General features: G+C 38.9%; 1 protein-coding gene and 1 pseudogene across 5 annotated transcripts in view; one reads left to right on the top strand and one right to left on the bottom strand.

Moving 5' to 3' along the window:
• LOC106998006 (ADP/ATP translocase 2-like) overlaps positions 1 to 17,913 on the bottom strand; it is a 133,315-nt pseudogene extending 115,402 nt beyond the window's left edge. The window contains exon 1 of the transcript XR_003728909.2: positions 17,566 to 17,913. The product of XR_003728909.2 is annotated as an ADP/ATP translocase 2-like (transcript). The remainder of the gene's footprint in view (positions 1 to 17,565) is intronic.
• HMGN3 (high mobility group nucleosomal binding domain 3) overlaps positions 16,812 to 21,174 on the top strand; it is a 32,102-nt gene continuing 27,739 nt past the window's right edge. For all 4 annotated transcript variants that reach the window (XM_015136819.3, XM_002803794.4, XM_002803795.4 and 1 more), the window contains exon 1: positions 16,812 to 16,939. In XM_015136819.3, coding sequence (XP_014992305.1) covers positions 16,925 to 16,939 — 15 coding nt within the window. In that variant the 5' untranslated portion in view covers positions 16,812 to 16,924. The remainder of the gene's footprint in view (positions 16,940 to 21,174) is intronic.

A 21,174-nucleotide genomic window follows, 5' to 3' on the forward strand; every position in this document is an offset into this window, starting at 1 on the left:
AAGTGGACACAGGGAGGGGAACATCACACACCAGGGCCTGTCGGCAGGTAGGGGGCTGGGTGGGGGGCTAGGGGAGGGATAGCATTAGGAGAAATACCTAATGTAGATGATGGGTTGATGGGTGCAGCAAACCACCATGGCATGTGTCTACCTACATAACAAACCTGTATGTTCTGCACATGTATCCCAGAACTTAAAGTATAATTTAAAAAAAAAAAGAGTAAGCTTTTTATATATAATGCAGAATGAGAAGTTTTCAAGTTAAAGTAAATTAAAAATAAAAAAATTAAAAAGGTATTAATATTTAACTCAACTGTAAAACTGAATATGCTGAGTAGCTTCAAATATAATTTATGTGCTTAAATAAATTATATCAAATTATAGATGCAAATGGTTAATATATAGAATTACACAATAATAATAGCAATAGGATCAATTTAAAAAAATTTCAAAGCATATTTTCCAGCAAAAGTACAACTACTAATAACATTAAATTAATTTCTTAAAAATTATTTTTAGTAAACTTTTTTAGTAGGCTTTTACTCAATATGAGAACATCTTTTAGCTTATTTGGCTGCTAGATATCCATTCAGATATTGTTGGCATTTTTTTCCTTTTAACATTTGACAAAATGAATGATGAATTGATTAACTTTTGTCAAATTAAACAATGCAATATAAAATATTTTAGTTTAATTCTGAAAGCCCAATGCACACAAAAAGCATGAGGATCAAATATAAACAACATCCACAATGTGGCCAATAGCAGTCCATAGCCATGCTTGGGCCATCTCTTGCAATATGACTTTAAGATGGAATAATCATGCATTAGAAAGTTCTTTAATCACAGCCATCTATTCCACATAGTTTTGTAACACTGATCTTCCATACATTTTGCATATTTTCCAATTATTCAATTTCTATACTGCTAATGTGATACCCCAAAACAACAGCAAAACCCAGTAATAGAAATTAAATACTAAGGAATAAGGTTTTATTATTTAGGGTTGAGATTTGTAGGGCTACAAATCATTGTAATAGCTAAGATTTTTTTTTTTTCCCTCCATGAACCAATTTTAGCTCTGTTGGGGGTGATATCACCCCTGTTGAGAGGTCATGGTCTAAATAAGTATCATTTGTCACTCCTGTTTCTAAAATAATCTCCTGGTAGGCCTCAATACCTCCTTTCTTCCTCTCTGCTCTGTTCTGCACAATGCTGTCACATGATTTCTCTAAACATAAATCTGATCACCCCACCTCCTTCAATGCTTTCAGTGCTTTCAAAATGAAGCCACAATGCCCAATGCTCCCTACAAATCATGCATAACTTGGTCCTAACTCTGGTTTCATCTCATACAACATTCTCCAACCCTCTCTGCACTTCACCAGCACTAGGCTTCATTTCATTGAACCAATTCATGCCACGGGGACTTCATACATGCTGCTCTTCTGCCTGGAAGCTGCATCTCTGCCTTTTTTGTTTAGTTAAAGGCTACTTCTTCAGATTGTTGCTTAATCATTCCTTCCTCAAGGAATCCTTTACTATTATCTTCAATTTCATCAAATCTGCCTTTAATAAACTGTGATACAGGCATACCTTCCCTTCAATAGCACTCATCACAGTTGTAATTTTATATTTATTGTGCTATAAGTGTTATAGTTGCTATACTTTATAGTTTTTTTCCCATCAGTATCTCCCCAGTATCTAGCACAAGTCTGGTACATGGTAGATGCACAATGAATTTATTAAATGAATACATAATTGATGAATTAATTATGTTTTAATGAACTTGAGTAATTCAAAGAGGTAAAAAGTGAATGACATCCATACCATAATATTCAGCAAAGGCTTAATGAGGCAAAAGTAAAACTGTTACAATAAGTATAAACTATAATAACAAGTAATATGACTCTATGCTTTGAGTCTTCTACTAAATTATATGCCAGGAATCTTATTTTCAAGTTCAATTAAATAAATTGTGTAGGTTGCCATATTATCACCTTAGAATGCCATCATATGTAGTGAATGCTAAGACTGTTCTAAATATAACTACTTTTCGATACGTCAGATCACATCCTAAAAACTTGTAGTGCCTTAGGGACATCATTGTGAACCACAATTATCATAGCACAACTCAGCAGTCACAGACAACACAGGCTTGCTTTCAGGATCTGTCAAAAATGCTGCACCAGCATTTTGCACTTCAGCCTTCTGCTGTGCTCTGGGCTGAAGACAGTACCCTGGCATACACCAAGCAGGCAAAATTAGCTCTCACAAGCCTTATCCATGGGAAATGGATAAGGCAACCACTAACCTCTATCCATAGAAAATGGCCTTCGTGCCATTTATGGTACAAGTGTTCAGCGTTGTTCCTGCTGAGGACAGCAATAATGTAGTGAAACATATAACAGGTTTTAGTCAGAAATTTGGGACTTAATCCTGCCTCCATTATCAACCAGTTGGATGATCTTGGAAAATGCATTTGACCTATTTATACCTCAGTAGAAAGTTAGGATAAATCAGTAGTTGAAACATTTTCACTGCTAAGCTCTCCTGTTAATAACTTTTAACCTATAAACCTTGTGCTTCAAAATATTATATTTAGAAAAATTCACTTACTGAGCAGTAAATTTTGTTTTGTTAAAAATTCTGACAAATATCTAAGGGGGTTAGGAATGGTAGCAAACAAAAAAGGGGAGCTGTGGGAGGCAGAAGGCAGGGTACATGAATGGGCTGGAAGGAGATCTCAGGGAATTAATGTCCTGTTTTTATAGAACAAGGACCTATATGACTGAGTACATTAGGGAAACAAACTCCAGCAAGAGTAGGATTTTCTCTAGGTATTTTGACATATTAAAATTAGCTTATAACACCCATTATTACCTTTGTAATTATCCAAAGATCTGGGGCTAGACACTATAGCACAAGATGATTCCTGAGGTGCCTAGGAAAAGTGTGCTTCAAAATGAATTTCTATTAAATGAGTTTTGAGTCACCGACTTCTGTAATCAAATTAGGGAAATTTGGGGTGGGGGGGCAGACAAGGGGAGTTATCTCTTGTAAATGTTAAGTTACATGTTTAAAAAAAAGTCATACAATTCAAGGGAAAATACTTCTGTCTTGCAAATACACATTCAAAATATTAATTGTATAAATATGTCCTATCACTGGTTCAAATTCATTTACATTATACATTCCCAGTGAGTACACTATTACACTCAATTGGGCAAAAACTATTTATTGGGGGATGCTCAAAAAATCTTAATATTGCAATAGAATATGGGCCGCCAAAGCTCAACCCTACCTGGTAAAATCTCATTTCTTAATTCTATTTAATTCCTCTCATTGGGTTTTGGATTTGAGAGAGGTATCACATGAGCAGCATGGGCACTGAATTCACCAAAGGTACACATAATACATGCCAGATCAATGCTGCAAAACTATACACATAGACAGCTGCGAATTGAAGACTTTCTCTCACTCGATGGCTCAATCTCAGACTCCTGTTTCAAGAAGTGGCCTGCTCATGGCTATGGGTTGCTGTTGGCCTGTGGATGTTGTTTGTATTTGTTCCTCATGCTTTTGTGTGTGAGTTGGGCTTCGAGAATTAAACAAGAATAGTTTACATTTTATTATTTAAGCTGAAAAATATCATGTGATCCATTATCAGTTATGTCAAGTGCTAAAAAAATCAGTATCTGAATAAAATCTAGCAACTACCTTATATTCTCATATCAAGCATAAGCCTAAAGTTAACTTATTAAGAATAGTTTTTAAGAAATCAATTTAATATTTTTATTTTGGCTGGAAAAATAACACCTTGGAATGAGTTTTCAAAAATTTGATTACATTTCTATCATTCTTACATATTTATATAAATTTCTAGGATTTGACACCTCTTTCGAATTTAGTTACTTTAGAATTTTTTGTATTTAACAGCTGTCATTTTAAAAATTATTTTCTTAGTTTATCCAATTTTTTCCAGTTAAAAGTGAGAGTGACTATCATAACTTTCTACATTCTAACTGGAGCAGAATGTTATTTATTTTAATGTTGCCATATTGATAGAGGAGAAAAATTAACAGGATACAGGGATTCTATATATTTGAGAAAGAAGAAGGGGTGTATCAGTATCTGAGGTGAAGATTATGTCTCCAGGCTAAAGACACTGACACACTAGGCACTTTATTCTGAAGGGGGTCTCTATATAGGGGAAGGGAGCAAATGTATTTCTTACAAATGGGCTCCAACACTGGGGATGACGCTGATTCTCAAATTGTGGGGCTGAAGCTCTTTAAACTCTTCTTATGTAAAGTCAGTTGATCCACGCCTTTGAACTAAAATTTCTTATAGTTTCATTTTAGGGTCAAAAGCAGATGTGAAATCTCATTCAAGACTTTTCTCTTTGGTCCAGAAAGAGATGTTAGCCAAAATGCTAGATGAGATCAAAGATCTAGGAAGAAGCTCTAGTTTCTAATGTCCATGTATAGTCACCCTGTGTGGGGCACAGGTTGCAGATGCCTGAAGCTAGGCAGAGTATGTATCTTTCTGAAGTTGCATATTCTGATAAATAATGGTTTTCCATAGCTAATCATCCCGAAGAGGAAAACCTGTCATCAAGTCTGCTAAATGAGCCAGTCAAGGAACTTTGTGCTAGAGAATGAGTTTTTGGCTGGGCACAGTGGCTCATGCCTCTAATTCCAACATTTTGGGAGACCCAGTTGGAAAGATAACTTGAGTCTGGAAGTTCAAGAACAGCCTGGGCAACATGGCAAGACCCTGTCTCTATCTTTAAAAAAAAAGTTACCAAAAAGAGAGCGAATGAATCTTTCTACTTTGTTGCAGTATATTAGGTATTTGGGGAGCAGATAACTTAGCTACATCCAGACCTGATGGAAAGGACTAAATATTTCCTGGAGGTGTTAGGCTTTGAGCTGAACACTGTAACTGGAAGATGTGGATGGGTTTCTCCTTTGGACAGAAGGATGTTCTATGTGTCAAAAAAAGAGTATGAATATTTGGGTGGCCGAAGTGGAGGGCATTGTGGCTGAAGCTGCTAACGTATTATTTTTCTATTGCTGTCATAACAAATTGCCATAAACTTAGTGACTTAAACCAGTGGTCCCCAACTGTTTAGGCATCAGGGATTGGTTTTGTGGAAGACAATTTTTTCACGGACTCAAGGGTGGGGTGGGAGATGTTTCAAGATGAAACTGTTCCACCTCAGATCATCAGGCATTAGATTCTCATAAGGAGGGTGCAACCTAGATCCTCACATATGCAGTTCACAATAGGGCTCATGCTCCTATGAGAATCTAATGTCAACACTCATCTGACAGGAGGTGGAGCTCGGGCAGTAATACTCACCTGCCCCTCAGCTCCTGCTGTGCAACCCAGTTCCTTACAGATAACAGATGAATGAACAGATAACAGGCCATGGATCCATGGCCCAAGGATTGGGGACACCTGGCTTAAACAACAAGAATTTATTATCTTTCAGTTTTATAGACTAGAAGTTTGACATGGACCTCACTGGGCTAAGATTAGGTGTTAGCTGGGCTGAGTTCCTTTCTGGAGATCCTAGGAGAAAATCTATAGCCTTGCATTTTCCAGTTTCTAAAGGCCACCGACATTCTTTGGCTAATGGTTCCCTTTCTTCATCTTCGAAGCCAGCAATGGTGGGTTGAGTCCTTTTCATATGGAATCTCTGACCCTCATCTTAGCTCCCTTCTTACCATAGCTTGGACAAATTATCTGCTTTTAAGAATCTATGTGATTAGATTGGGCTTACTGGGATAATCCTGGATAATCTGCCTGTCTAAAGGTCCTTACCTTAATCACATGTGAAAAATCCTTTTTCCCATGAAATATAATATATTTACAGAAACATTCTAGTATTAGGATGTAGACATCTTTGGGGGACAATTATTCTACCTACCATAGCTAAGTACACTTCAATACTAATGTTCTTCTTCGTCAAAAGTATTTACTAAAAACTGGGAATATCACTATAAATGTCCATGTCATTTACTAAAAACTGGGAATATCATTGCCCAGAATAAAGACCATGTTTCTCCACTTCCTTTGATGTGACTAAATTCTATGATGGGATATAAATTGAAGTGATATATGCAGCTTCTGGAAGTTGCCTTAAAGAGGGAGGGCATTTCTTTATCTTTTATCCTTCCTGTTGGCCAAAATGAACATACGAGGAATGAAAGTGGATTAGACATCTATGGCCAAGATATAGAAGGTGCATAATGAAGGTGAAAGAGTAATGAGACAGAAGAGTATGTCTCAGTTAGCTATGGAATCACTGTATCAACCCTGTGTTCTTAATGTGAGGGAAAATATTAAGTCTATTTTCCTACCCACTGTTACTTGGGAGTTTTGATACTCACAGCCAAAGCTACTCCTATCAAATACAGAGTGCGATAAAGTTGCCAGTCCAGTGTACAGAAAGTGAGATAAATGGATGAGGAACGAGAAAACAGGATTTGAGATTTCTCCAGACGTTGGCCAGTTAAAGAAGGAGAAGCTATGGGTATGGCCATCCTCCCTACCCTCCCACCCCCACAAACTCAAGAAGAAGGTGTAACTGCAGGACACAAGAGAATTACAGGGCTCAAATAAATCAGCCTTCTCCATTATGGGAGTCTCTCATCAAAGTTCTTCTCTGCAAACTTTGGAAGAGTCAAGTTTTAATTTTAAACCTTATCAGTTTTCACTAGGAAAAGAAAAAGGATGCCCAAATCTCTGTGACTTCAAAACAGCAAAGGCTTATTTCTCATTCACTCTACATGTTCATCTTGGGTCAGTTGGGAGCTCTGCTCATTTTAATAATTCAAAAGCCCAGGCAGAGAGAAGCCCATCTTTGCATGTGCTTCCTTGCTCATGGCAGTGAAAAAAAGGGGCAATATGGTGAATCATGCACTGGCTCTTAATGATGGTGCAGCACAGCAACACTCTTCACGATAGCCAAGAGGTAGACGCAATCCAAATGTCCACTGATGGATGAGCAGATGAATAAAGTATGGTATATTCATACAATGGAATATTACCCAGCCTCAAAAAAGGGAGGAAATTCTGTCACATACTACCACATGAATGGACTTTAAGGACATTATGCTAAGTGAAAGAAGCCAATCAATAAAAAGACAAATACTGTATGATTTAACTTATGTGAGGGACATAGAGTAGTAAAATGCATACACAGTAAGTAGATGGTGGTTTCCAGGGGCTGGAGGAGGTGGAAAAGGGAAGTTGTTTGATGGGTATAAAGTTTTGCAAGATGAAAAGGTTTTGGAGATTGGCTTCACAACAATGGGAATTTACTTAACACTACTGAACTAAAACTGGCTAAGATGGTCAATTTTATGTTATGTGTTTTTTTGCCACAATAAAAAAAAAATGATACTCAGAAAAGACATACATCACTTCTGTTCACATTTAGTTAGCCAAAGCAAGTTACATAGTTATGCCAACTTTAAAACATGGGGAGGTGAAGTACAATCCTGTCATGAGGTAGTAAAGCAGAAATATTGGGTGAATAGTACTAATGATAATTGCAGTCTTCACTTCAGGGCATGAAATATTTCCTTCATCTTTCTTCCCACAAACAAAATGCATTCATTTACTTTCCTCCAAGGGAAGAAAACTCAAAAGTCTCAGTGATGGTATCAGCTTCAAAACCCCAGATCCCTGGAAGATGCATGGCAGTCTTTACGTCAGGAGATAATGTGAAGGAGCCTGTAAAATAGGTCTGTGTATATCTCCTTTTGATCCAGAGACCTGACCCTCCCACCTCCCACTCACACATTATCCAGTGGTAGAACAGAGTCAAGATACCTTCAACAAATACTGACATTAAAAAGCAGAAGAATGGGAAACATATGGCAGTCATTGGCCTGTCATTGGCAGTCATTGGCCTTTTAATATTAGACTGGGCAGATGTTTTAAACCTCCTACCCAGAGGATGGGAAATGTTCCTTGAACAGGCTGGCTTTCCTGAAAGGAGCTCCCCTGTCCACTGATCTCTGTGATTCTTGGATTCTCCCTTTGGGAAAGTCCTCTTTCAGCTTTCTCTGAACAGGCACCCTGCTTCCTGCCTATAAATGGTGGAGAGTCCAAGAGCCATGTTAAGTCTCAAATTGCAACAATCACATTTAATCCAGGTTAGAGACTTTGTTTAGCAGTAAAATTGTCTTACAAAATTAACCTTGGTTGTCTTCTGACTTACTCGCATGTTTCTTTCCAGACATATTTATTTGCCATATTTCTGTGTTTTCTTGCTCTAGCAGTTCTGTTTTCCCTCCCTGTCCCTTTTCTCCCTCTGTCCCCTCTCCCCTAGTTATAGATTCCTTGAACCTAGCAGTGACAGCTACGCCTTTTCCCATGAACCAATGTAAGTCATTCTGGGCCATTTGGTCTACTTGAAGGAATGACTGGACACCACACCTTAATTCATGATCAGTGATCTGATCCTTGCCACAAAGCTGAGTTTTAACGTGCTTTTGTTGCTCAAAGGATCGATTTTACTTTTCATTATTTAGACTGAGAGGCAGTTGCCTTTTCCAACCTTATAAGTTCTTGACTTTGTAGATTCTCTAAATCTCTTTCATCTATCCTTACAAACTGACCAAGTCTTCTCTGAACATATCTTTTTCTTATAATATCTTATTAAATATAATTAATAATAGGCAATAAACAGTAATGATAATATGTTTTCAACCTCTTCCCCAAAATTAGATATGCCTTTTGCCTTCAAATTACTGTAGGCAATAGTCTTACCAAAGTTTTCCCCACTAGAAAAATAATTTCCATTCTTCCAGGCTTCAGTAATAGTTTGCTTGATTCCCTCTGACCAGCTGTTAAGCCAATGCCACTCATTTTAGGGTTCGTTTTATTATTAAAACAGAACCTTTCTCTTAGGATCTAAGTTTTATATCATTTCAGGATAAGATAGAAAATCCTGCAGAAACAAATTTCCCTCAAATCTCAGCAGCTTAAATAACAGGTTCATTTTTAGCTTTGACAGCTCTATGTCCATTGGAAGGGGGTCTTCGAAGGGTTCTGTTCACTGTGATCACTGAAAGAAACACATGGGCAATCTCCATATCAATATCTGTTTCCATAATCAGCTCCAGTGAGACTGTGACTCTTTTTTTTGTTTTCGTTGTTGTCGTTCTTTGATTTTTTTTTTTCTTTTTTTCTTTTTAGACAGGGTCAGGCTGTGTCACCCAAGCTGGAGTACACTGGCACAATCTCATCTCACTGCAACCTCCACAACCTCTCTGGCTCAAGCAATTCTCCCACCTCAGCCTTCTGAGTAGCTGGGACTACAGGCACATGCCACCATGCCCGGCTAATATTTGTGGGTTTTTTATTTTTGGTAGAGATGTGGTTTCACCACATTTCCCAGGTTGGTCTCGAATTCCTGGGATCAAGCAATCCACCTGCCTTGGCCTCCCAAAGTGCTGGATTATAAGCATGAGCCATTGAGCCCAGCCAAGTATGTCTCTGAAAGCTGGAAATATTTGGTAAGCAACACTAAAGGAAGCTCCGTGGTTCTGGATTCAGTTGTACAGAACAGAACCCACTCTATCTAATTTAAGGAGAAAAGGTTTCAAAGATTCAATAGCCTATGGGATAGCTCAGAAGACGAAAGAGACAGACTGTAGGTTGAGCTTTCAGAAAAGTCTCCCAAAATCACACTCAGAACAAGGTCGTCAAAGGAGCTGTGTCTCTTTTGCAAGCAGGAATCCACTAGTATCAGGACTCCATAAGAATAAAAATACTTTCTCAATCATAAAGCCCCTGTCTCTGCCAGTTTCAGATCACATCTCACCTGCTACAGTCTATGCCTACAGAGTGAATGCAGGGAGACGTGCCTCTCCGAATCCACAATGCTGGTGCCTGGGATCTTTGCTGATGTTGTTTTTAGGAAAACAAGAAGCAGCAGACACACCAGATGTAGCAAAAGTGTGGCCTCTTCCTAACCTCCACTGTCTATACCTCATGCTAGTGCATCTAATTAGCCAAATGCAAATTACATCCAGAACCTCAGCTGTAGTGGGGACTCCAGCATCTAGAGTGAAGGGAGTCACACTAAAACTGAGATCGAGTTGGGCAACAATCCACCATTTACATTGGTAAAACATAGCAACAGGCCATATTATGGAGTATCCCGTTCTATAGCAACAATAAAATACCTCTTTTAATCATTTTTATCCCTGCCTACTTCAAAGTAATTTTAAGAGGTTTATGCTAACTGTTCATAATCAGGCCCTTAGGGATTCAGGAAAAGTTAAAAATTTTCTGTGGTCTCTTTTATCATTTTAGGGGGAGTATAATATACTTGCTTCAAACGAAATATGTTAAGCATCATCCTTCCAGGATATGCATATTCCCATAGTTTGGTGGTTTATCATCTTCAATTTTCACACCAATTCCATGAAGCAGTGTATCAGTTAGAGATAGTATTCAGCTGCATGTCACAAACATCCACTTAAAGTGTCTTGATCAAACACAATGTTTATTTTCGAAACATTAAAGGTAGACTAAAGCTGGACAATCTGGGGCCACTGCAGAGACCTCGAGGCCTGCCTTTCTGCTCTTTCACCCTGAACTGTGGCCCTTCTCTTTTTGGACATAGATGGCTATTCTACTTCCAGACATTGTTAGCAATTTCCAGGATAGAAGGAGAGGAAGAACAAAGGCACAAGGCATCTAGCTACCTGGCTAGGTTTGCCCTGTTATTTGGTGCTGTTTACACAACCACCTTGTGACTTCTGCATATATTTCATTAGTCCCAGAGGTGTCACAAAGCAACCTCTATCTGCCAGGAGCTGGAGGAACTAAAGACTGTTTTGTTTTGTTTTGTTTTGACCAGGCCTATTGCCAAAATCAGAATTCTGTTAGTAGGAAGAAAGCTAGTGTGAATATTGGGCAGGTAACTAGCAGTATCTGCCTTGAATAGACATTATTTTTCCCATTTTACAATAAGGAAACTAGGGTTCAAAGACGTTAAGTAATGTAATGCTAGCTCAATAGCTAGAGGTTTGAATTCATGCCTATGACTGCAAATTCCAAACTTTTTGATAAACATTTATTTTTAAAATGGTTAAAACTTAATTTTTTTTGACATGTTAAGAGGTAAATTGGATTATTTAGGGGGAAAAAAAAAGAAAAAACAATGCATTTGCTTAAGATTCCAGAGAGCAGAAGTAGGAGTGGGAATGAGAAGGCAGAAAAGGATGAGAGATTTTCTGTGAGAGTAGCACAATTCCGTGTTTTAAAAACAACAAAAACCCTATGCAGATAAGCAGCCTTGAAGATTATGGCATATTTCCAGGCTAGTTTTCCACTGCTGGGCAAAAATTTATTGCCTTGTGGCTAGAATTCATTCTGACCTGGCCAAACTCATTTTATTGGCTAACTCTTTCTTAGTGCTTGAGAATTATAAGAGTTATTAACCAAGCTAACCCGAAAATCGTCTCCAGTTGCTACATAGTATTTTTCAGAATGATTCATTCGACTCTTATTTCCCCAAACTAGCATTTTCTTGCTTTCATTGAGAAAAGGAAAATGGTATGATCTCTCTGAAAGGCAAGACCACTGAGAGTAGTGACAGAGATGGGCTTACTGGATGTTCCTTACAAGCTCCCAGGGATTCTGAGATTTGAAGGACATGCAGAAGACACCAAAAATAGGTAGTCAAAATCACTAGCTTGAAGAAGAGGGTGTGGTCCTATTTGAGAGTATACTGGCACTGACAGTAGTTTACGAGAATGTGCAATTCAGTCAGAGAGCTCTGCAACAACCACTAATTGGTCTTTGGCACCTTGCAGCTTGTGGCTTTTTACCTAAGGGGATGGGATGGAGTCCTTACTTTGCTGTGTCCTCACCATGAACTTTGGGGATTTCCTTCCCTTAACTTTCTCACCTCCTTGAGCCCGGATGGCTCTTGGCACCAGTCATGCTAACAATCTGACAAAAAGGAATGGCTAAACCAATGTAGCCCAATCCCTGGTTCTATCTGAACATATCTATACTGAGCATATCTAATTCATCCCAAAATTGTCATTTGGGAACTACAAAAAGCAAATTAATCACACTCCTGTGAGTTCAAGCAGCAGGAGCAAGAAGGAGAGGTAAATAGCACAGAGATTGAACCTGAAAAGTACCGGGGGTAGGAAAACTGTGTAAAACATACCTGGGGTAAAGCATCTGCACAAATATTAAATTTGATTGAAGGTTGGGAACACAAAGAGTGGTTTTCTTGGAAGGTCACAGAATGCCCTGGTTCCTCTTGCTATTAATGCAGTTGTGAGTTATGCTTACGCAATCATTGACATTTAGCCTTGAAAGGGTGTGGCTTATAGGGCTTTGGCCAAGGTAAGTTCCCTTTGAGGATATGGGGTCAGGGATTTTCATCTCCCAGGGGCCCAAGGAGCTGCCTAGAGGGCTGCCTGGGAAGAAGACACTTCTAGGTATCTGGATGTGTGCAGTTTTTAATCACTCTTCAGGTTCCTTGCAACTAGAGAAAAGGAAGAATGTGAAATCAACAGGTTGTGCCCAGCAAAACTGAGATGGAGCAAAAGCACAAAGTGAGGTCTGTGGGGCAAGTTTCACCCACAGAATTATGCTCCTGCTCTGGAAGTGTGTTGAGAACTCCACAGGCTTTTATAGATCTCTGTCATCAGAATCCAGGTACTGGCATTCAGCAAATATTTGTTGAGAGCAAGGGCCTAGTCTATTAATTACTCTAGTCCTCAAATTATAGTGTAAGTAACATGTGAAAAGCTTGTTTGAAAATGCAGATTTCCAAGCCTAGCCATTCAATACCTTGGGGTTGGGGCCTGGGGATCTGCACTATTATCAGGCAGCTCATTTGATTTGGGACCATTGGTTCTTGGACTCTTCTTGTTGCTTTGTAAAAACTAACCTTGGTCTCTTCAAAAGTTAGCACCCAATCAAAGTAGAGACTTGACTGGAAAATACAAACAAAATATTCTTTTGCCATCTCGTATTTGTTGTTTTTGATGTTGTTTTATTACATACCTGAATTCTTCACTGCATATTTTTTTTGGCCTATTTATGGAAGAATAGTAACTTAATCTGGAACTACAAACTATCAGAAGCAACACATTATCATTTTCACTTTTCCCCTTTCTTCCTTTCTCCCTTTGTCTGTCTGTCTCTCTCTCTCTCTCTCTCTCTCTCTCTCTCTCTCTCTCTGTGTGTGTGTGTGTCTATGTCTCTGTCTCTTTCTTTGCCTTAATGATAGTCATGACTATCATTTGTTTTGCCCTGCTGTCTGAAAAATGCAAAGTAGGTGTTCAGTTGCAACTATCAGAAGCAATAATGTGTAGATTCTGAGTCTGACTTCTCCAGTAATTTGTCATTACTTACAGCAAAAGCCTAAGGGACCCTGCCTGTGTCTGCCTGAAAGAGGAAAAGAGGGACAGTTCAAGAGGGAGGTGATTTGGAAGTCATTCTTTCCTTTGAAAACTTCCTCTAAGCCTGGTGTGGTGGCCTGCACCTATATAACTACTCAGGAGGCTGAGGCAGGAGGATCGCTTTCGCCCAACAGTCTGAGATGCAGTGAGCTATGATTGTGCCACTGCATGCCAGCCTGGGCAACAGAGTGAGATCCTACCTCTAAAAAAAAAATAATAATATTAAGCATTTGTTTTGGAACGTCAAAGAGTCACAATATTCATTAGCAGTGGCATTCAATTTTTTTGACCAAGACCATACTAAAAATATATTTCATGTCACAATTCAACATACACACATACATATGTGTGTTGTGTATGTGTTATATGAGCACATATGGAAAATGGAAACAATTATCTAATGAAACATTACTTACCTTTACGAAGTGAAATACACTCTGCTATTTTCTATGCTTGGCCCTTTCTTTGCTTTTCTTATCCTTCCCTTCTCCCTTCCTTCTCTCTCTCTCTCTCTATTTCTCTCTCTCTCTCTCTCTCTCTCTGTGTGTGTGTGTGTGTGTGTGTGTGTGTGTGTCAATGTCTCTATCTCTTTCTTTTCCTTAATGATAGTCATGACACCATAAATGGTTTTGCCCTGCTGTTTGAAAAATGTGAAGTAGGTGTACAGTTCCAACAGTTTTGAGTAAGAAAAAAGAGGAGAGGAGCTGGAATTGGAAAACAAGTTTGTTCACTATTTTTTTTTCTTTCTTTCTTCGTCAGTAACTCCCGTTAATTTATCCAGGTCTACCTTAGTTACGATAGCTAAGATAGCTAAGATGCATCCTACTTTTACTGTCTTAGAGGCTGATATTCCAAAGTAGTAGAAATGCTCAGTGGAATATATTGATAAACAAATGAGTCTGTACTTCTTACCAGCTTGACCTCCTCACTGTCTTATATGTGACATGCTCATTTCTGCCCAGATGTCTTTATCTCTTAACCTAGAATTCTAGCTACCCACCAAATCATTCTCTTTGCCTACTCCTCTTACCTCCAGGGCCACCAGTACAGGCTTGCTCTGACATTCCTAGATCTTGAAGGCTACCAAAGGTAGCCTTCAAGCTACCTTGAAGAGAACACTTCATTTCCTAGAGTAGTGCTCAGTCAGGTGCAATCTACATCAAAGGAAAGATAAGCGATGCTGTTGTTTTTCAACCAAAGCTGTTATTTTCATAACTTGTAAATGAACTGAAGATTCCAAGGACTCAAAGTCCTCACAATCAGCTTTCCTTATCCAACAAGCAAGCTTCAGTTTCACTGTAGCATTTTTATTGTGTGCGGTAAAAACATTCACAATTTTGTTTGCTGTTGTTGATCTGTTTGGTTTTGAAAAAAAAATTAACAAAGAAGCCAATTTTCTGAGTTATTTTTCATGTTAGCACTACCTTTGTTGTGGCACCTTTCCATCTCTCTAAAGAAAAATAGCTGTCTGGTCCAGATTGCAAATGCTACTCAATATCCTTCTCACACATATCTTACTAAAAATGTTTTCACTGACTTTTTTTTTATTTAACTATCAAGCACTTAGCAAATTAATCTCTTGCAAGACATCTTCATTAAAATAATATTTTAAGGATAAAATTATTAACCTGTAAATTTTTATCTCGCTGTAAGTAATTAGTTTTTATCTTAGTTCATTTCAGTATACTATTGTCATTCACTGAATGCCCGAGAACAGGGAATCTATCAAAAATAATTCAGATCATGTCAAAAGGACACAAGCACTAATTTGAAAGGGCATGCATTGGCTAAGATGTGGTAAAGGAGCATTAAAAAGGTAATAATAATGATAGCAATACACTGATGCACACCAAATATGTAAAAATCCATGAGTTCATAAAGATGTTCCAAAAAAGAAAGTAATTAACCACCTCTGGAGTATGCTAGATCAATTAATGTATTCTGAAAATCACTAAAGAAAAAGTGAAATATTAAACTTCATTGCTTGATGACATTTTTAATATATATTTGCAGCCTCTTTGTTACCAAAATGGATTTGGCCATATTCATAATGTAAGGCTTCAACACATTTTCCTACGATGTGAGCTTTGCCTGCTAAGATGATTCTGAAACTAACTTTGTCCAATTTTGCTTTTTCTATAATTTCATATGAATGAAATCATTCAGTGTGGTCTTTTTTATTTGGCTTCTTTCATACAGCACTTTGTTTTTGATATTCATCCATGTAGGAAAATTTATTCCTTTTTATTGCTGAGTAGTATTCCACTGTATGTGCTCATCACAATTTGCTTACCCATTCACTAGCACTTTTCCTGCATCTGCTGAAAGGATTGTTTTTGCCCTTTATTCTATTAATTCTGCCAATTACATTGATTGATTCTCAGATTTTAAAAAAGCAGCTTTGCATTCCCAAGATAAGCCCCACAGGTCATGATGTATTGTCCCTTTAAATGTTGAGTTTCATTTACTAAAATTTTGTTCATGACTTTTGTGTCTGTTTATGAGCGATATTGGTCTGTAAGTCTCTTTTCTTTTGAAGTCTTTCACTGGTTTTGGTATCAGAGTAAATCTGTTCTCATAAAATGAATTCAGAAATACCTTTGTAATGCTCATTTTATGCCTTGCAGAACTTTGAGAAACATTATGCATAACGTGTAACATGACAGGTGTCATTCAAATATATGTTTCAAATATAAAATAATCAGTTTTTACCTTATTTCTTTTCTTAATTTCCATAACAAGCATGTCCTATTCGTCTTCACATCTAGTTTGAAGTTGGTTGAGTTAGTGAGTGATTTATAATCACAGATTTTAGAAAATTAGAGCTAAGTGATTTTAGGGACTATTGTCACTATATATCTAGAGGGGGAAACTGAGGCCTTTAGAGGTCTTCCAGAAGAGAGTACCTTCCCACGCTTTACAGGTTCCCATCATGTAACAGTCACTAAAAGCCTTTATGGGTAGGAAATGTATGAAGTAACTGCTTTGTATATATTTACATTATAAAGTTTACGTATTCATTCTTACTTTTTCCTTCCTATGAAGGTACACACTGTTCTTATTCTTACAATCTCAAAGAGAGAGCAGCGAAACAATGAAACTTCAGGATTGTGTGGCCTGGAGGCTACTAGTTGAACTGGGCATGCTCAGTCGCCAGGCAGATTTTTTCGGTGAAGTGGAAACTACAACAGCGCGTACCGCGCGCGGAGGTGGGCGTGCCCTCGTGGAATTTAGAACGTTGCCTCAGCCAATGGGGCCTCGCGGCTGGCTGGCGGGGCTCCTCATTGGAGCAGCAGGGAGGCTAGCAGAGGGCCCCCGGAGGGAGCCGCGGAGGTGCAGGTCGAAGAGGCCGGGCTACGTCGTGCCCTGCGCGTGAGCAGCTGCAGCGGCAGAGGCAGCATCCAGCGGCGGCGCCAGCAGTTCCAGCCCGTTGCTTTACTTTTTCCTTCACCGACATAGTCATTATGCCGAAGAGAAAGGTAAGTCTTACCAAAAAAGATTTCAAAAGCCTTCAAATTGTGCTTACAGTAAATCCTGGCATTGCAATGGCTCGCGCAGAACGCGCGCGGTGGTAACCCGGGGATTGGGAATCTCTTTGCTCCTCCACGCTTGTTTTTAGATGCCTGTTGCAGACGTTCCTCTCTCCCTCTCTCCCCCGCCCCCCCTGCCCCGTCCTCATCGATCTCTTAATGTTACTTTCTGTCCAGTGACGCGGTTTCCCCTCTTTTTGAACTCATTCACGCTGGAATGTTTTCCACCCCCAACAACAAGAAGCAAAAGAGGCTTTCTATTCCAAAAGGGAGTTTCCTCTTTGCAAACTGCCAGGTTGCGAATTAGTGTGAAGGGAAAACAGCGAGAGGAGAAAAACAAGTACAAGCGTATGGAGAGGGAAGAAAATAAATCAGGCAAATGTTGAGATTATTCCCATGCGGCTGTGCCCGTGGGCTAGGTGCGCCGCGGTGGCTTCGAGGCTAAGGGAGAGAGAAAGCCATGTTTAAAATAGCGCTCACCCTCCTGCTCGCCTCCGCGGCAGACCCGTATGTACCAACTCCAGTGTCAATCAGGGCTGGGGCCAGCGAGGCGGGGCCTGGCGGCCTGGACCTACCCGCAGTTCGGGGCGGGAGCAGCGGAGTTGGCAGCGTGGAAGACGGGACGGCGCTGGGGCGTCCAGTATGGCTCGTCCAAGGTCAGGGGGCCACCAGGTCCTCCCCAGCGACTGGAACTCACGCTCGGTTGGGGAAGGCGGGGTCCGCGCGCTATCCGCCTCTCTGCGCGTATAGCGAACTGGAGTCATTTTTGTCTTGTCTTCCGCCCCTTGCGGACTGTCCCCTTCTGCGCAGGCCCCGGACACCAACTACCACATTCGGGGACTCAAATCTCCCTCGGGGTGGGGCTTCGACTTGTCCCAGGGAGGGGAGAGAAGGCTTTCCTCCTCCCTGAGAAACCAGTGTGTGATGGCTGGTTCCTAAGTAAGTGCTTTGCACCCTCCCACTGCCAGCCTCAGTGTTTCCAACAGTGTCAACCAGTGCGGGTATTAAATTTGAAGCAAAATTACACCTAGTATCCTGCTTTATCGAAGAACATGGACTAATTTGTGTGTAAGAGTGACTGCATTATTTTAAAATGCTGAAGTTTTAAAAATTCAAAAGCTTTTCCCTTCTTATACGTTATTATTAAGAATTGGGTGGAAACTTGTCTCCTACCCCACTTTTTAAAAATGATAATAATTGGAAGTGTTCAAAAGTCTCAGAGTTTGTTGTGCACATACTGTGTGCCTCACGCTGTGCACAATTTGACTTGCATTATCTCATTTAATCCTGAAAACAGCTTGAGCGGTGTTACCCCCATTCAGCTGGAACTTAAAGACATAAATTGCCCCGCATCTCACCAACCAATAACTACTAGTAAAGATTTAATCAGATGCTATAGATGCCAAAGTCTTATTCTCACCCATATCGTACTCATTTACGAAAGGGTGGGTCAAGAGGAATTAAGGAAATCCAAAGGTACTCCCAGTTTAAGAATACAGATGGCATATTAAGAGCACTAATACTTGAGATTTATTATTTAAACTTAAATTTTATGAAGGTATTTTCTAGCCCTGTTTTATTAGAATTAGGATATTAAGTGATGTCACCATTTTCAGCATTTTGACTGATGGTTAATGATGGGTTGGAAATTCTAGTAGAGACAAAGGAACTAATCATCAAGATATGGGTTACAGAGTAAGTGAGCTGGGGGCCATCCTTTTTTCCTGGGAATTTTAAACAAATGTTTACATAAACAGTAGGTTAGGTGTGCACACTTTATGTATAATGGACCCTGACTATGGAACCCTTCCTTGCTGTTTATCCAAGGGCCAGAGTTGCTGAAACCATTATTCTTACTTCCCCTCTCTACCTCTCTCAAGCAGACAGAGGGAAGGAAAAAACAAACAAACAAAAAACAGTAAAATAACAATTATGGTTTTGTTTCCCTGGAAGGCAGGGAACCCCCATACATAAGCTAGCCAATGGTCCTGAGACTAGGGGCAAAACTGTACAGGCACCTGTGTATCATCCCTCAGGACATCAGAGTGTTCTCCGGTGATGAAAAATCTCTCCTTGATTAATAGGAAGACTTTCCATCTATACCTGAAGCCTAACGACCAGGTTGTACCTGGGCAGGAACAACCTCAGATTAAACACAGCTATCATGGCCATCCCATCTATCAGTCAAATCTTAGAGCAGCCTCATGGAATCCTGAAGTTCACTGGAACTTATGTGAAGAACCCTTGTCATTAGGTAAAGCCTGCTTAGATACAAAAAAGAACTGGAGACAATCCATGCATAGCTCTTCAAGATCTTTAAAGCTGGGGTAACTGCCAAAGCATTTACATACTACACAGTATTTTTCTTGATTTCTTGTAGAGCAGACAGTTCTTTAGAAACTGTCTAAAGAAACAATGTAATAAGCCTTAAAAATGTCTCCATAGTACTTTTTTTGCCTTCTTAGCCCCCTGTATCAACTTTCCCTAGAAATCAAGAAATGTTATTTAATGAACATCTGAGTAAGTTGTTCTGCAGAGCAAGAAGTGGTACAGATAAAGTCAGTGAAAACATCTGGAATCTTGCCCTGTTGTAATGCTGTAGGGACATTACAGTTTTTGCCCTCTTGGAACTTGTGTTTAATTCAATGAGGTGATAAGACTAGCAGCACAAAACAGTTGAATAACATTAGAACTGTGTCTATGTTCCAGAATGTGTACAGATTCAGATTCCACAACCGGTAGGATAGATAAGGAAAGTTCACTTTAGGCTGGTCTTAAAAGTGTGGGCAGGACTCAAATATACAAAGAAGAAGTCAGAGTCATTTTTTGTTACCAGGTATTCAAATGTGTCTCCTGATTGTATCTTAACATGACCAGGCCTCAGTTTTGCAGCTTCAGGGCTGCAATATCATTTCAATTAATATTAAAATGTTCTTATGACATTTCTTTGTAAGTTTTATGTGTATCTTTGTGTGTGATAGTCATAGCTACATTAAGCCAAGTGGTTTTTTAATAAATGCTATAGTATTTTGTGAAGTAGTAAGCACTTAGTGAAGAGTTCTTCAGTGCATATTAATCTGTAAGTTTTTGAGATATAGATGTCAGTTTCCTGTATTTATTAGGTAATGGGTGGTGGGTGAGTGGAATTACAGGGGAATTGATAACATTCATGGACTCAGTAGTGAAACAATGAGTGATGGAGTTCTAGACTGTTCTGGCCAGACATCCACAAATGCCCGCAGTGGTCATGTTGTTATGTGATGATTTGATGTTCTACGGAGACATGAGCCAGCGAGGCCTAGAATCACAGTCCTGGCATGATTAGCAACAGGAGACATGTTTACATCTTTCTTTTTATTAATATTTTCCTGTTCCTTATCACTAGAACTATTTTAAATGTCTAGTGTATCACATCAGAAATTCTCTAATGAGGCAGTTTTCCATGAATGGAGCATGTAAACAGTCATGTCTCTTGACACTTAAAGGTTTAAGGAAGGAAAGCCCATCTGCCTGTAGCTTTGAAATTCAAAATTAGGTTTTTATCTGTTTCTTTAAAATGGAAGGCCCAGTAGCAGTAGCATTGGGCTTATTAGCACAGTGGATGCGTAACTAACCATGATCAAGGTTTGTGATAGTTAATTTTGAAATTAGTATTACTTGTCATAACACCAAAAACAGAAATTGTAAATGAAAACACAGACAAATTTGGCTACATGAAAATGAATATTTCAATATGAAAAAACTTAACAAAATTTTTAAATTTATGAAAAACTGGGAAAAAATATTTGTACCACATATCACTGAAAAATGTTTGCTATTTTAAAAAGATAGTATTTCACATTTCCTTATAGAAAAGATGTATACCTTTATAGGAAAATAATGAAGACTCAAGTAGACAAAAATGTTTAGTTTTACTAGAAATCAAAGAAATGTACATTATTAAGAATAATGAGACATAATTTTTAAAATAACCAATCTGGTTTAAAAAAAGATTAAAAGTACCTACTGGCTAGTGCTGAGGGATAAAGACACTCAGCACTCTCAATTATGAGAGTATAATTTCCTTTAAAACATTTGTTGAGTATAATCTACTTACTATAAAGTCCATTCATCCATTGAAAGTATACAATTCGGTGATTTTTAGTAAAGTATAGAGTTGTGCAACCATTATCATAATCCAGTTT

Source organism: Macaca mulatta, chromosome 4, assembly GCF_049350105.2.
Source record: "Macaca mulatta isolate MMU2019108-1 chromosome 4, T2T-MMU8v2.0, whole genome shotgun sequence".
NCBI classification, from domain to species: Eukaryota; Metazoa; Chordata; class Mammalia; order Primates; family Cercopithecidae; genus Macaca; species Macaca mulatta.